This window comes from Amborella trichopoda, chromosome 6 (genome assembly GCF_054954075.1).
Source record: "Amborella trichopoda isolate Santa Cruz 75 chromosome 6, AtrichopodaSantaCruz75HAP2 v2.0, whole genome shotgun sequence".
In the NCBI taxonomy this organism is placed as follows: domain Eukaryota; kingdom Viridiplantae; phylum Streptophyta; class Magnoliopsida; order Amborellales; family Amborellaceae; genus Amborella; species Amborella trichopoda.
Window position 1 is genome coordinate 43,458,442 of NC_142341.1, and position 17,106 is coordinate 43,475,547.

At 34.4% G+C, this 17,106-nt stretch overlaps 1 protein-coding gene across 3 annotated transcripts; it reads left to right on the forward strand.

Annotated features, from left to right (window-relative positions):
• Positions 1–598: 598 nt before the first annotated feature.
• On the forward strand, positions 599–4,683 carry LOC18431192 (cytochrome P450 71AP13). 3 transcript variants are annotated; one of them, XM_088870988.1, is made up of 3 exons: positions 670–1,963; positions 2,179–2,251; positions 3,904–4,683. In XM_088870988.1, the coding sequence occupies exons 1-3, from the start codon at positions 1,866–1,868 to the stop codon at positions 4,522–4,524; spliced, it is 792 nt and encodes a 263-aa protein (XP_088727114.1). In that variant the 5' UTR covers positions 670–1,865; the 3' UTR covers positions 4,525–4,683. The 3 variants fall into 3 exon arrangements, with proteins under 3 accessions (XP_006841384.1, XP_088727114.1, XP_088727113.1); XM_088870987.1 differs by lacking the exon at positions 3,904–4,683 and adding an exon at positions 2,498–3,893; XM_006841321.4 differs by lacking the exon at positions 2,179–2,251 and having other exon boundaries at positions 599–1,963.
• Positions 4,684–17,106: the final 12,423 nt, after the last annotated feature.

Below are 17,106 nucleotides of genomic sequence, written 5' to 3' on the forward strand. Positions count from 1 at the left end.
TTCATATAATTATGTTAATTTTTGTAAATTATTATATGGAATTTTATTTTTGTAATTATATGTAATTATATGTAATTAAAGATTAATTATATGTACTTTATGTTTGTATATTATAAAAACAAATAAATATAAATAATATTAAAAAAAATTAAATATTATAAATAAATAAATAAATAAAATTAATTTAAAAAAAAATTATAGACCATTTCATTTTATAGATGTCCTTGTATAAGAGAGAAAGATCTATTTATAAAACTTACCCATCCCTACTTAATACAAACACCATAAATAATTTCGAACAATTTGTCGCCATCATTTAATGAGAATTGTCCCATATCGAAGAGATGTGAACGGTGTTGCTTGTTCACGCTCTACACAAGCAGTCCAAAAAACCGAAAAAATTGTAAAAGAATTGCTAAAATAATAAAAAAAAAACCCAATATAAAAAAAATAATATTAGAAGCCTATAATACCTGAAAACTATATATAAAAGATAGATTAGTGCACATTGATTTATAGCTTGAAATATTTCAAAAAAAAAAAAAAAAAAGTCGAATTGCAGCATATTATAAGAAAAGTTCTCAAATCCTCATAAAAAAAGATAAAAATAATTTTGAAAAATATTTCCAAATTATTTATTAGAAAACTTTTAACCAATTTTTTTACTTTCTAGTGCTATTTAAGACTAAAGAGTTGGGCTCAAAAAATCTTCTATCGAGTTGCCGAAACCGAGTTTGGCTAGCCCAAACAGATTCAACCGAGTTTTAAAACCCTAGTTTCAACTTTCAACATTAGATATTAGATATTATTCCAAGAAAAGATGGATTCCAAATTAATCTCGCGTCATCAAAATTTTGTCAGTTTGAAGTGGAAAGATAGAAACTTTGCAGATACCAGGCAGTCGTATCCAAAATGATTTGCAGGGGTGATCAGGTCTTTTGATGGCCCTAATTGCTTGATTTCGATCGAGTTTTACTTTTTGAGTATTATCTTTTTGAATTGCCACGATTGATCAAGAAGGTGAACTTTCGGTCCATCTGTTTTCTAAAACCGGCTCGCTCCCTGCAACATGATCAACCAACAAGCAATTTCCATACTCTGGACCTTCCTTTTCTCTGTCCTTTCTCTGCAACTGTTTCTCCTTTGGAAGAGGTCAGGCACCAGAAAGAAGTTACCTCCGGGTCCTATAGGGCTCCCCATCATCGGCAACCTCCACCAACTTGGCTCGATGCCGCACCGCTCTTTGGCCCATCTAGCTGAGGGTTATGGGCCTCTCATGCACCTTAGAATTGGCCAAGTCCCCACTCTCGTGGTCTCCTCTTCGAAGATGGCTGAGCAAGTTATGAAAGCCCACGACCTCGCTTTTTGTAGCAGGCCCACTCTTCTATCTCCCAAACGCCTCACCTACAACTGCTCTGATATAATTTTTGCCCCTTATGGTTCCTACTGGAGGAACGTTCGCAAGATATGTGTCCAAGAGCTCCTAAGTACGAAAAGGGTGGAGTCTTTTTGCCTTGTTCGAGAAGAGGAAGTGGGGCAGATGATTCACTCCATCTCGTCATCTTCGAAACATGGGGCGATTGTGAATTTGAGTGAGACGTTCCTTTCTCTATCAAACAATGTGATTTGCAGAGTGGCTTTTGGGAAGAGATATTGGGAAGATGGCTCTCAATTGAACGAGATGATAGAAGAAGCTGACAGATTGTTTGATTGTTTCTTTGTGGGGGATTTATTCCCATATTTGGAGTGGGTGAAGTATGTGTCGGGTCTAAAAGAACGGCTGGACGAGTGCTTTCGCATCCGGGATGCATTTCTCGATGATGTGATCGCTGATCATCTCATCCCGTCTCGGGTCGAGATGGAGGATGAGCAAAAGGACTTGGTTGATGTTCTACTGCAGCTACAGAAAGGGGGCAACCTGGACTTCACTCTCACCAGAGACAACATCAAGGCCGTTGTCATGGTAATCTATCTATCCTTAGGGCATAAAAGGCTTTTGTAATACGATATTTGTAGCATAGTGTGCACTATGCTACAACTTTAGCTGGCCGTTGCTTGTTTACAACGGATGGATGGCTGTTGTGAACTGTTCCTACACCCTAGTGGCTGGTGTGAACTGTTCCTCCACCCTACTAGAGTAGGGCAATGGCTCATATCCGTATCCTTTTTTGAGTGCAGGAACACTTCGCATTTGTCCTTCTTTCTTGAAAATGGATGGCCAAAGATTAACTGTAGCCTATTAAATTGTGCTGTAAGTACCATGATATTCTATTTAAAAAAATATTAACTGTAGCCTATTAAAATGTGTTGTAAGTACCATGATATTTTATTCTTAAGTAGTGTTTAAAAAAGTGTGTTGTGAGTACCATGATATTCTATTCTTTAGTGTTTAAAAAAGTGGAAAAGTATACGCAAAGAGTGATACTTTTCCATAATTTAATGTGACACACAAATTAAGCATTCTTTTTTCCTTCTTTTCTTTTGTTTTGGGTAAAAGTAAATGAGTTCGTCTGGCGGGAGTCGAACCCGGATCCATTGCTTGGAAGGCAATTATCCTAACCGTTGGACTGCAAACGCCGGATTCTTCCCTTCTACAAATGCAGTCAACCCATTTCAATCCTCGTCTACTATACCCAATCCTGCAATTATAATTTTGTTTTTAAAGGGGAGTATATTTCCTATGCTCTCATTAAGTACGAATTTAGACGATTGCGGGGCATGTTATTGATTTTTCAAACTTTGTGATAAACTAGGAACCATTCTCACCGCCTGAAGTGAACATTCCATTCTTGTACTAAAGTTAAACAACCAATATCTTGCCATTCAAAATCCCCAATTAATACAAATTGAATTTGAATAAGTAGGGCAAGTTTTGGTGTTACCATACACGTGTCAAGTCAATGGCCAAAATTATGGGTATGATGTATATTACCAAAATGATGTTTAATACATCTCCTAAAGGAAAAGGTTTATATAACGTTGCAACTTTTAAATGTAGAATTACGGATGTATCTCAAAAATCCATTGGAAAAGGTTGTTTTAATGTTAAAAACCTTGTAATTGATTATCTCGACAGCAAGATATATGAATATGAAAAAAGAAATTTTATTTTGAGTTTCAAAAATAATACATTTTGCTGCACATTAGCTAGGCCATCCATTTTCAAGATTTTCATATGTTTATAGATCTACTTGATTTTAACCATTTTTGGAGTTTAAAATTTTATAATTAGATATGAAAATAGATTTTGGGAAAATCCTAAAAATGCTTTACACCAAAATTACACCGTACAATAAAATTTGAAGATACGCCTTAATTGGATTGTTTAAGGTTGCAACTTTATAGAAACCACACCTTTCAAAGAAAGTTGCCAAAAAGTACCTACCATAACATTGATGTAACTGTTTTATTGCCAAAAGTTAGGAACAATTATAACCATTTGCATGGCTTCACTGTTTCATGTTTTTTATAACCATAATAAGAAATGCTCTACTTATAGGTGAAAATTATAAAGAAGATCGATCAACCCATTTTTTTTTACTTTTTCAAAATTGCTTTTCACTCTAAGGATATCCTCAGACAGCATTTTAATATTCTTTTCTAGTTTTTTTTCATTAGCAGGGCATTGTCCTACTAACAAAAAATCTAAAAAAAAATTTTAAATTCGGACCAAGGATTTCATCATCAGATCAAAAGACAATTTTGAAAAAAATAATAAAGGAGATAGGTTGACTGACTTTATTTATAATTTCAACCTATAAATGGAGCATTTTGTACCTTAGGAAAAATTTTAGGATTCATACATAAATCACTCTTGTTGCAATAAATAGTCATTTTTTTGCTAGTGGTAGATATAGTTATTAAGGATTTCTATGATGCATATTGAAATGTAAAACTTTGTAGGATATGTTCGGAGCAGGAATAGATACAACTTCTGCAACATTGGAATGGGGAATGTCGGAGCTCATAAGGAGCCCAAGAGTAATGCAAAAACTCCAAGATGAAGTAAGAGGCATCATCAAAAGCAGTCGTAATAACAAAATAGAGGAGAGTGATCTAAACCAGTTCCATTATCTGAAAGCAGTGGTGAAAGAGACTATGAGGCTGCACCCTCCTGCACCATTGTTGGTTCCACGCGAATCAATCGAGGATTGCGACATAGAAAACTACCATATTCCGGCAAAGACTCGGGTTTTGATTAATGCGTGGGCGATTGGAAGGCACCTCGAGTCTTGGGAAGACCCAGACGAGTTTAAGCCTGAGAGGTTTATGGATAGTAGCATTGATTTCAGAGGTCAAGATTTCGAACTAATTCCCTTCGGTGCAGGCCGGCGGGGTTGCCCTGGGCTTTCATTTGGAGTGGCTGTCATAGAACTCACATTGGCCAATATATTGCTTCATTTCGACTGGGGACTGCCAAATGGGATGAGCCCCAATGATTTAGACATGACTGAAGCCATGGGGATCACTGTGCATAGGAAGTCTGCTCTGCTCCTGAAGCCATCTCCTTTGAGTCCTTTATAGATTAACTTTGACAAAGTAATAATTAAGGATGAATAACAGTAAATCGTTCCAAAAATGATAAACTATTTGTAATGAAAATATGTTAGTAATTTTATGGTTTTCTAGATTGGGACTTTATTTGATAATATTTCTTCTAATATATGGAAATTTGAAAAGAAAGTTGACTTTTTAGAAATTTTAAAAATATTTAGAATGATTTTGAAAATCAAGTAATGTTACTAATCAATAGGAAAAATTAAATTAAAATTATAGTATCTTCTAAATGGATGTTATATTTAAGAATGCAAGTGTACAATTTAGTAGAAGCACACATTACTTAAAAAAATCTTTTGGAACTAACATTTTGGGATCCACTTAAAGTTCACCGGATGAAAATTTCCTAGAAAAATTACGGTGGTTAAATCTAATCGTTTAGTAACTCATAATCCATTTTTCAAAAAAATACTCGTCTCATTATTTTTTAAGCACCTGGAAGGTTTTCCATTCAATGAATAGTAATAGAACAAATTCAATCGCGGAAGAAGAAAAACAAATGTATAGTACTACAATGTCTAATTGGATTAGTAAAAGAGAGAGACAATGAACCAAGTTTCTTTTTTTTTTTTTTTTTGTTAAAAAAGAAAAATTTCATTGTTGCCATGTTCATACCGATTGATTTTGATTTTGTTGGTTGATCTTCTGAAAATAGAAAAATACAAAAATAATGCAAAAATCACGAGGTTAGGAAGCATGAATATGAGAAAGAGAGAGAGAGAGAGAGTGAGAGGGGGAGAGGAAGAAAGAGTGAGCATCCCACATTGTACACAAAAAACAAAATTTAAGACTCAAATTTATAGTATCATTACTTTGTATTTATAATATTCATACCTCACTTGAATGCTATTGCTTTAAATACAAATCTCAAGAAGCCAACCCCTGCAAAGAATATTCAACATAATCCGGAGGAATTAAAAAATGAAAGATATGCACAAACCTGGATATTCTTTCTTGAAAACTCTTCTAGACAGGAAACCCATAATATTACTGTTTATGCTTACAAATTTCGGTAAAGAATGTCGTCTCCGCATGGTTTCCGGGCGTAAACTCGTCGAAGAGGGGAGTGTAGAGAAAACCGGTACTGTCAATTTACTATTCGGGCGAAAATCAAGCCACAAGACCTTCCCTCACTTTAATTGCCGGCAGAGCCAACTTCCAGCATAGTTTAATCCAAAATCTGAGAAGAAGTTTCGAATTTGGGGTTATAAAAAGGGAGATTTCGAGGTTGTTTTGAAAATAGAATTGAAAACAAGAAAAAGATAAAAGAAAACAAGAATGTACCTGGGGACCGGCACCCAGAGTCGGTGTCTATTTAGAGTCAATGAGTGCTCGAGTTCTCCCAATCCTTACGGGGTCTACCGAGCAAGATGTACTCAAATAGAGGAGGCTAGGAAACTAAGTGTATTAAGGGGTTTTAGTTTTTGGTAAGTTAGGCTAGGGTTTCGAGGTCCAAGGGCTTAATTTTGGTTCGGGTATAGCTAGGTCTAGGTCTAGTGCGGTAAAGTCTGTAATCCGATTCCATCCTTCCAAAGCTGGGGATGGGGATGGGCCCACATTTATAAACAAATGTCCTTCTCAATTACTGTCGGAATCTAGAGTTAAATCTGGGCCTTTTTGACCAATCATTGGTGGTAACGCCATTGACGATGGTGGCAATCTCGTTGGTTCCGGTATTATGGTATCTGTCTTTCTCTACAGTTTTAGTGAGAGAAAGAGACAAGGAGATTAGTTGCAATTGGGTTTTCTCTTGTGGATTGTTGTATGTTTTGTTTTAGAGAGAGAAAGTAAGCAAAAGCTTAAATCTATTGTGGGTTTGCTGTGTATTGTGCTTTAGCGAGAGAACGTATCAAGGAAAACCCATTTTTAGGTGATGGTGCCCTGTTTTGGTGCCTTGTTTAGAGTGAGAAAGAGCTTATGGAATTTGAAGTTTTAAGCTTGATTTCACCTTGTAATCTCTTCAAAATTAATAAGTAAAGCCTCGTACCATTCTTTCGTGGATGTAAGTCACATTTTGTGGCTAAACCACATTAAATCTTTGTACTATGTGAGTTGCATGTTGCTGTATTTTTTATTCCATGTTATTCTTTTAATGCCATATTGTTTCTTGGTTTGTGATAATTTGGATGCACAATAGTTGCAAATGAAATAGACCCCCGCTGTATTTTCATCACAATTGTTCACAACATTCTTCTATTTAGGAAAAGAAGTTCTAATTATCTCTGATGAACCCAAAAGAGGTATGCCCCAAAAAAGAATCACTTACTTAAAAACGTTTGGGAGAGAACTCCTTTATGGTAATTCGGTGAAAGAGACAACCCCGACTCGTTTTTTTCAAATAGATTAGTTTTTTTTCGGTTTTCAATGTGGGATTCGTTGCTTATTGATAAACCCATCTCTCTCTCATTTAGACTTAGGACGGAATTTCTTCACAACTTTTGGTTTCGATTTGATGAACGTAGGAGTGGAAAACCCCCTTGCTATGCATGTTTATGAACACAAAGCTCATTAATACTAAAATTTTAGCCCATTTAGCCATAGGGATCTCGAGTAATGGCTCAGTCGTTGGGGCCAAGGAATTTAATGGACGGTTGCAATACTTGTGAAAGTGATGACCCACAGGGATAGTATGGTCAGTTTTCTTTTCTTTATGATCCCCCCGTGGTGAGCCAAAGACGATTCTAGGAAAGGCCGAGAGGCACTTCTAGAGATCAGATTTGGTTGAAAATTTTACTAAAGTTCCTCATCATCCTTCTTCTCGTAAAAATTTGGAGTTTATTGGACACAAATTTTTTGGGGACGTTTTGTAAAGTTGAGCCAATTTGGGTGGGTTTTATCCGATATCGAAATGGATTGTAACCTTTTTATATTAATTCCTTTCTTCCATTAAGTTTTTGGGCCATTTAACTTTGGATATCATACGGAGCCTTTTGCAAATTGACCTTGGATCGTTGTTGTGAAATGGACATTTGAGCTTCACTAGGACATGTCTTCACCATCTGATATCGGATCAACTTAATTTTTGGATGGTAGCCTTGGGTCACCTTAGATTAAAAATCTAAAAGTTAGAATATGATTCTGATTTATTTTGGCCAACTTTGGATTGTGTCTCATTCTGAAGCGTTTGACTAATGATTTTAGTATGATTGGGGTTGGATCTTTTCTTTGAATCCGGTGATATTTTATTTGAGAAAAAATACCCCTAAACAATGAAAATCATTAACCCTTAATACCCGTGTGTGTTTGATATATCCGATTGACAAAAAAAAGTAACGTTATAAAACAACGAAAAGATTGAGTACTTTATGTTCAAACCTTTTACTATTATTATTTTTTATAGTTTTCCAAAATGTTGACATTACCCCTACGGATCTAAAATTTAACTTGTGTATAATATATTTTGATCTCTTCTTTGGTGGTTATTGAAAGGACTTTATGACAAAGCACGGTGTATATATTTTAAAAAAAAAAATTTACCCCTACACCGGCAAGATCACTTACAATGTCCAATTACAATCAAACCATTCTTGAAATAAATAAATAAAAATACCACTCTTGAAATAAATAACATAAAAATAAAATTGATTCTCAATTGCTACCTCTTCAAATACAATTCTTTATTCAAAAAACAAAAGTAGACTTTAATGTTTTATGAGAAGATAAGTAAATATTAAAAAAAAATGTCAAATTGCCAGAGATTATCTCAATCGGGCGTAGTATACCCCACACCGAGTCTCCTCCTTCCGATGGTGCTCGGGATCTATGATCGGTATGTTGATTTCCCTACTATGACAAAATTCACTAAACCGCTTAATCTTCATCAAGCCTTTTAGCTTGATTTTAGAGAACCAAGAGAGGAATATGAAAATAGAGAGGGAGAGATCTACTAGCAAAGGGTTCCACCCCTTTGCCACCTATAAAAAATAGGGGTGGTGGTTGCCATCAAAACATAGTGCAACTTAGAGAGAGATAAAGTGCAACTTAGAGAGAGATAAAATTGGGGTATGCCTCCCTTTTAAAAGAGAGGGGAGTTTTGGGTAGGGAGAGAAGAGAATCGTTAAAGAGAGAGGAGAAAATACATATATCATTTTATTAGGGAACACCTCATTTTATAAATTTTTTATGCCAAGAGATTCAATCTCTTTTATTCACCATAAAGATTCAAAGAGATAGCTAGAGCCCTATCCTCTATCTCCTAAATCTATTCCCATAAAAAAGGAAAACTTATATTTAATATATCCAATCCTTAATTATTAGATCAACCAATCTTGATTCAAAGATTTAGTAAATATTTTAAATATTCACCCTTATCACATAAGTTAACTCTAATTAAAAGATAAGCCAATCAAGAGGATAAACATTATTCCCAAAAATATTACCTGAATAGGTGGTGGCGTGCCACCACGTGAGGGCCCCACCTAATCCACTTCTTTTAAAATTTTGGGCCCATATTTTATGGAGGTCCCAAATACTTTCAAAAAATATTTTATTTCATATTTAGAATTTTTAAATCTTATTTTTTATTTAGATCATTGAAAAATTAATTTCTCTTAATTTATAAATTTAAATGATAAAAATAAAATATCAGAAGATTCACAAAAATTCAAATAAATATTCTAAAAATCACATAACATAAAATTAATTAAAATTATTTAATTTTGATGGGAATCAGATCCGTTAGATTTAAGAAATTATCAATACAAGGGAGCACTCCACCTTCAACTGCAAATCACTTTCCGCCTAGCTTTCTCAAATTGACACAGCAGTTCCCATGACCCACAGTCTACTATAAGGGTTCATGATTGGACCACCAAAGCTAGCCAATAGACTAGGGGATGTAATCCCAGTTTATAGATTTCAGGTTCTCCCCTAGAGACAAAAAATCATGGTCCTCCAACCCATGATGCAACCAGACTCTATTGTGCATAGGGATAATCTCTCGCACATGTACACGCTTCACCCTCATTGGTGAATCTCAAAACGACTATCTATGTATACCGTGTGATGATATAACGATGAGGTTTTAGCCCTGTCTATAAAGGCTATTCATCACACGCAATGGCCACACAGTCCCTTAGCTCTCATCTGGGCATACTCCGACCTCATCAATGGATAACTCACTTAACCCTTCTCGGTAGATCCCTATGCCCAAGTATATTGGGTTTTTCCAAACCTTGACTGGCCTAACTAGTAGAGCCTAGTCCGAGTATCAGCAAATAACATTTTCCTAGTATGGTCCACAAAAGGATTACACTCCTACTGAGTTTATGTTCTACTATATAAAATATTTATACAAGCTCTCATAAGGCCTTTAAAGACCACATGTACCCAAGATCTCCCACTTGGCTTTTGGAGGCCTTACATTTTATCTTCCTCACTTTCTCCCATCCCCATCTATCTCTCCTAATAACAATCTCTCTCAATACATTAATCATGGCTTTCGTCATCAATCCTTTCACAAAAGATCTCATAGAGGCAATGCCTCTTTCTCTTTGCAGCTCGAATCTCATCTTAAAAGTGGTCGTAGTCCATCTTTCATATCTCATCGCGAATCATGGACATGCTGTCACAAAAAATCATCATGTATCTTCATTGAATGACATCGTATCTTCATCGACTTAAAGGAGTTCTTCAAACAAGCCATTTCTTTCTGGAGCCATACAACCAGCGCCACACATCTGGGTTCCATGGGTGAACAACATCATAGTCTGTTGTTCCAGCTGACTGGTCAAACACTAGGTGCTCCTACTGAAATATTTAGTTTTATACGCTTGGAGATATTATAGAATATTGGCTTCCTTTTACATGCATATCGCCGTCGTGTTGTCGTAAAAAATCCTCACTGCCTCACAACGCACGGGTTAAAAGTCAAGTCGATTAAGAAATTTATTAATCTATACGGCCTCCTTGGTTGCCAAATAGCATACCACTATTCTGCCTCTAGGATGGACAATGTCATCGCATCCTGTTTATTTGATTTCCAACAAGTTGTTCTCCCTCCAAGCATAAACATGTATCCAGATGTAGACTTCACATCATCTAAATCCTTGAGATAGCTTACATCTGTATATCCATGCAGCTAAGAAAAAACGTGGGACTGTAGCTGCTCCCACTCAATTATTGCACATATAATATATACATTTTCAACATTCTTATATCTATATCATGAGGTAGCATAGCAAGTCTCATGCAATAAGTAATTCAATGTCCATTGGTTTCACAATATGTTAAACATTTATAAACCACAAAGGTTCAACCACACTAGTCATCTTGATAGTAAATTCATACAAACCAAGTTATCTGATCAATATAACATGTGTCAAGGAAGCTTAGCAAGATAGCCTTCCTACAACATTCCATATGGTTTAAGGTCTTAGGTAATCGAGGATTCTAAATAGCTACAAACATGGGTCAAGGCATATGAGTATTTAAAAAAAAACCCATGCATGACAGTCTTTCTCTCAATTTTATAAATACCTTGAAGGCATAATGGTTTTCTCCTTTTTCAAAAAAAATTGACTTGGTATACACAAGCCATGGTTAGATAATAATATGATTGTATAAAATGATTTTTCATAAAGAATTAGTGGATCTAACATGACTATAGGGTTTTCTCAAACATTCTAATTTAATATTATAATTATTTTTAGTCTTCAAAAATTATTTTACTGCATTCACCTACCAAGTCATGTTTACAGCTACAAAAAACAATTTTATCAAAACTAAAACATGACTAAATAATGGTTATCAAAATCTTGACAAAAATTTCTTTTTGGCAAATATGGAGACTTTATGAAGAGATTGTCATTGCATGCAACACATGATATTACTGAACATTATCGAGAGGTTGGTCACTAAGACTGAGTTCCATTAGAACACTCCCTCCGTACTTACATATTTGCATGAGCTATACTCATCTCTCGTGTTTCATACTTAAGACTCAAAGCCCTTGATCAAATCACATCTCCATGTGTATCACTACCTTAAGTAATTCATACTCTTAGCACAAGGGGGCACCATAACACATAATATTCATAGACAGACTCTTTCAAATTTGTTAGCACATATCACTCAATGTCCATATACTCCATACATATTCATAAAACAATTAACAAAAATATAACCAAAGCATATAAAAAGTAATTGAATCATCTTTCCCTATATGACCTTACCATGTAATGTGGGATATATTTAATACCTCAAAGCCATGTAGTATGGTACCGGGGCTTTCTTGATTCATTGCTTTTACAATCGTTTGGCGATGTTGAAAGAATATATAATTGATGAAGAATATCTTGGTCTTCGATTTCACATGTCACGTTGTGTCCATCTCTTTGGCACTTGGATTCTCCCTTTCTCACACCGTGAAAAAATTTTTTCTTCATCGCATTATTTCAAATATCACAAATTTGATTCTCCCACTGACTTTAACTTTTATTTACTGCTTCTATGCATCCTTTCATTTCGAAGAAACCAAGATGTTGTTATAGGTATTGTGTTTCTTCTTCTTTTTGTTGTTCCTAGATCGAACACTTTTTATATAGTGTGTCGTATCTTGCCAGCTCTGATTACCTCTCTCTGAAGTTTTATTATAATAAACCATAAGTATGGCACACTATAAAACGCCTTTTAACAAGCCCTAAAAAGGTCTCAATTACTAGGAATTCAAAGACGTACATTAACATATCACATCTTTTAATTTATTGTAAAACAAAACGTGAGCATCCCATGATAAAAATATGGTATCTCTCAACTTCTAAAAAGTTTCTTTCAGAATCATTTTGAGTACTGAAATAGATTAAAAAATATAAAATAGTGCCTGGTTTCATCCCTAAATCACACCATTTAGTGAGTCTACCTTTTAGTGACTTTTTGCATCACTATGAAATTTTTTCAGTCGAAAATCAGGCTGAGTATCTCTTAATAAAAATTGTTTCTCTCAAACTTCAAAGATTTTTTCCTGAAATCTCTTGTGTTGAAAATTAGACTCAAAACCAAATATAACATCATGGTGTTAATCCCAAATAATATCTTCCTTCAAAAAAATAAATAAGGTGACATACACATCACAAAATAACTCATATTACAGAATTTCAGGATGAACATTGTTTAGTAAAATTATATTTTATCTATATCCTTGTGGAGTTTTCCTTTAAACTAATTTTGTTTAAAAGTAAACACATAATGGTGACACATATATTTCCATAAGCCTCATATCACTTTGTTAAGTAGGCTTGATAATTATAACTTTTTAAGTCTCAATGAAGAGCACACCATAATTGCAGAAAATTCAAGATGACCTCTCTTCAACCCAAAATTTTTATTCCTCTCTTCCCAAAGATATTTCTCTCTCAAATAAATTTCATTAGAAACTAGACCCAAAATTGAAGTCTAAAAACTTAGTGTGAGCCATAGAATGTTTTGTTAAGAATAAAAATAAAATATTGACTTCCAAGTCATGGAAATAATTTTTGTTGCAGAAAATAACACTTGCGTACCCTTCAATAAATCGATCATGTCTTTCAAACCACAAATAATTTCTTGATGAATTTTTTTTTTTGAAAGTAGACTCAATTTTATGAGTCACATTAAAATTTCAGCAAGAAATAAAATCATATCAATAGTAGGAAAAATTACAGAATTCAATGGACAGTTCTTGGATTTTACAGGGTCAAAACTGACACCCTTCAATCATGAGTCCATAACTCTCAATTCCCTTAGGATATCCCATTGAAATTTTGTAGGTAGATCCTACTCTCAAAGGCACACAAAAGCACTTAGTATACAACAGAGAAATAGATCAGTATCGTCTTCATATAATTGCTCAAAAATAGCACAGAATACTCATTATGTAAAATATATTTCTTGGTGTTTTGAATATTTCAATAATTCTTAACCGGGGTGTATTACTTGACCACAAAGATTAGTAACTATCTTACATCTCATTCCCAAGCTTTACGTCGACTCAATAAAGGGAAAAAAACATCTAATGGCTCTAAATATCAACCTTGCTCTGATACCAATGAAATGACTTTATGATAAAGCACAGTGTATATATTTTTTAAAAAATTCTTTACCTTCGCACCTACAATATCACTTACAATGTCCAATTATAATCAAACCACTATTGAAATAAATAAAATAAAAATAAAATCGATACTCAATTGCTGCCTCTTCAAATATAATTCTTTATTCAAGAAAGAAAAGTCGACTTTAATGTTTTATGAGAAGAAAAGTAAATATTTAAAAAAAATGTAAAATTGTTAGAGATTACCTCAATCGGGCTTAGTATACCCCACGTCGTGTCCCCTCCTTCCGATGGTGCTCGGGATCTATGATCGGTATGTTGATTTTCCTTCCATGGCAAAAATCCACTCAATGACTTAATCTTCATCAAGCCTCTTAGCTTGATTTTAGAGAGACGAGATATAGATATGAAAAGAGAGAGGGAAAGATCTACTAATAAGGAGTTCTACCCCTTTGCCACCCACAAAGAATAGAGGTGGTGCGTGCTACCAAAACATAATGCAACTTCGAGAGAGATAAAATTGGGGCATGCCTCCCCTTGGGAAGAAAGGAGAATTTTGGGTTGGGAGAGAGAATTGTTAAAGAGAGAAAAGAGAATACATATATTATTTTATGAGGGAACACCTCTTTTTATAAATTTTCTGTGCCATAGATTTTGCCTCAATTCGTAGGGTCAAATCTCAACCGTCGATCTAAGGAGACTTATGGGGTGAGAGATTTAAGCCATCAATCTCTTTGATTTACCATCAAGATTCAAAGAGATGAGCTAGAGCTTCATCTCCTAAATCTATTCCCATCAAATAAAAAAACTTCTATTTTAATATATCCAATCCTTCATTATTAGATCCACCAATTTTGATTCAAAGATTTAGTAAATATTTTAAATATTCAACCTTATCGACTATACCTATAAAGATAAGTCAACCAAGAGGATAAACATTATTTCTAAGGATATTATGTGAATGGGTGGGGGCGTGCCACCATTTTGGTAGCCAGTGTAGCCCCACCTAATCTACATCTTTTTAAATTTTGGGCTCCATATTTTATGAAGATCCAAAATGCTTTCAGAAAATATTTTATTTCATATTTAGAATTTTTAAATCTTATATTTTAGTTAAAACATTGAAATATTAATTTCTCTTAATTTACAAATTCAAATGATAAAAATAAAATAACATAAGATTCACAAAAATTCAAATAAATATTTTAAAAATCACATAACATAAAATTAAGTGAAATTAATTAATTTTGATGGGAATCGGATTCGTTAGATCTAAAAAATTATCAATACATAAGAGCACTCTACCTTCAACTGCGAATCACGATCTGCATAGCTTTCTCAAACTGACACAGCAGTTTCCATGATCCACAGTCTACGCAGGGGTTCATGATTGGACCACCAAAGCCAGCCAATAGACTAGGGGACGTAATCCTAGTTTATGGATTTCATGTTTTCCTCTAGAGATAAAAAATCATGGTCCTCCAGACCATGATGTAACCATGACTTTATGGTGTATAGGGGTAACTTCTCGCAGATGTACATGCTTCACCCTTATTGGTGAATCTCAAAACGACTATCTATGTACATGCCGTGCGATGATATAACGATGAAGTTTTAGCCGGGTCTCTAAAGGCTATTCATCACACGCAATGCCGCACAGTCTCTTGGCTCTCACCTAGGCATACTCCGACCTCATCAAGGGATAACCCACTAAACCCTTCTCAGTAGATCCCTATGCCCAGGTATCTTGGGTTTTTCCAAACTTCGGCTGGCCTAGCGCGTCGTGCCTAGTTCGAGTATCAGCAAAGAACATTTGCCTAATATGGTCCACAAAGGAACCACACTCCCACTGAGTTTATGTTCTACTATATAAAATGTTCATACAAGCTCTCATAAGGCGGCCACATAAACCCAACAGTTATAAGGCTTAAAATTATTCAGATACTGAAAATCCAAGTTTTCTAAACATCTGGTCATATAAATTTGAAGTTTTCTCTGTATTCAGCAAGACCACAAACTTGGCTTGATGGAGTCAGAGTGAGAGGTGAATGAATCTTTGGTGGCAATGATTCTATTGTGTATTTCATAACATTGAAAAGGAGAGAGAGACGATTGGGAGGTTTGGGGTTATACAGATGGTGCACAGAGAGAGAGACAGAGGGAGGGGGTTTGGGGTGTGAGAATGAGAGAAAAGAGAGAGAGAGAGTTAGGTTGAGAGGAACAGGACGCTTTGAATTAAGCCCTATTTCCCCGGGGCAGTTTGATTTGGGCAAACAAGCCGGGCCTAATTAAACAAAAAAAATGCAAATTGGGGTTATGTTGGAGATATCATACCACTCCTTAAAAGACAAAGAAATAAAAAATAAAAATAAAATAAAATAAAATAAATCGGGCAACTATTGTCTAGAATAATGAACCGCCCCAACTTTGGGCAATTCAAAAGATTTTTTTAATAAAAAGTGAGGGTCTGTTATTCGGGGCATTGTACAGCCTAAAAATTTATAAAATAAAAAACTAATAAAATGAGTACCTTGTTTTCAATATAAAAAAAGGGAAAAGTTTATATAGAGCCGAGGCTCAAAACAATCAAATTTGAGCCTACCGCAAAAATGTAGTAGAAGATGTTGTTTTGATGCCCAAATATCTTCAAATTAATCATCTCGGCATTAAGTTGCATGGACATGAGAAAAAAAAAAGATTGCAAGTTTTAGAAATAGAAAACGTTTATATAAGGTTGCAACCTTAAGATATAGAATTACAGATGCACCCCAAAAATCCATCGAAAAAGGTTGTTTTAATACTGAAAAAACTCAAATTAATCATCTCGGCATCGTGATGTATGGATATGAAAAAAAATAATAAATTGAGTCCCAGAAATAGCGCATCTTGCAATACATTATCTAGACCGTCTATTTTCAATATTTTCATATGTTTATAGATCTACTTGATTTTAACCATTTTTGAAATTTAAAATTTTGTAATTAGATGTGAAAGTAGATTTTGAGATAATCCTAATAATTGTTTTTTAACAAAATTACATGTTATGATAAAATTTGGAGTTGCGCCTTAATTGAGTTGTTTAAGGTTGCAACCTTATAGAAACCACACCTTTTGGAAATAGTGTATTTTGTAATGTATTTTTAGACCATCAATTTTCAAGATTTTAAAGTTTCCATGGATATGTCGATCTACACTATTTTTGAAGCTTTAAACTTTATAAATAACTATAAAAATATATTTTGAAGTTATCACAAAGATTTCCAATATTGAAACCATATTTCTCGACACTATTTGAAGGTAGGTTCTAATTTGATGGCTTAGAGCCTAGGCTCTATACAAACTGCACCCATAAAAACAAAAGCAAAAAATTTATATAGAGCTGAGGCTCTAAAAATCAAACTAGAGCCTACCTCAAAAATATCACTAGGAGAGGTTGTTTCGATGCCTAAATATCTTCAAATTGATCATCTCGACATCAAGATGCATGGACATGAGAAAAAATGAATTTTAAGTTTTGAAAA

Excerpts from the sequence above, each read along its gene's own strand:
- LOC18431192 (XM_006841321.4), top strand. The coding sequence starts at position 1,070 with ATGATCAACCAACAAGCAATTTCCATACTCTGGACCTTCCTTTTCTCT. Across the intron at positions 1,964-3,903 it reads ACATCAAGGCCGTTGTCATG|GATATGTTCGGAGCAGGAAT; the intron begins GTAATCTATCTA and ends AAAACTTTGTAG.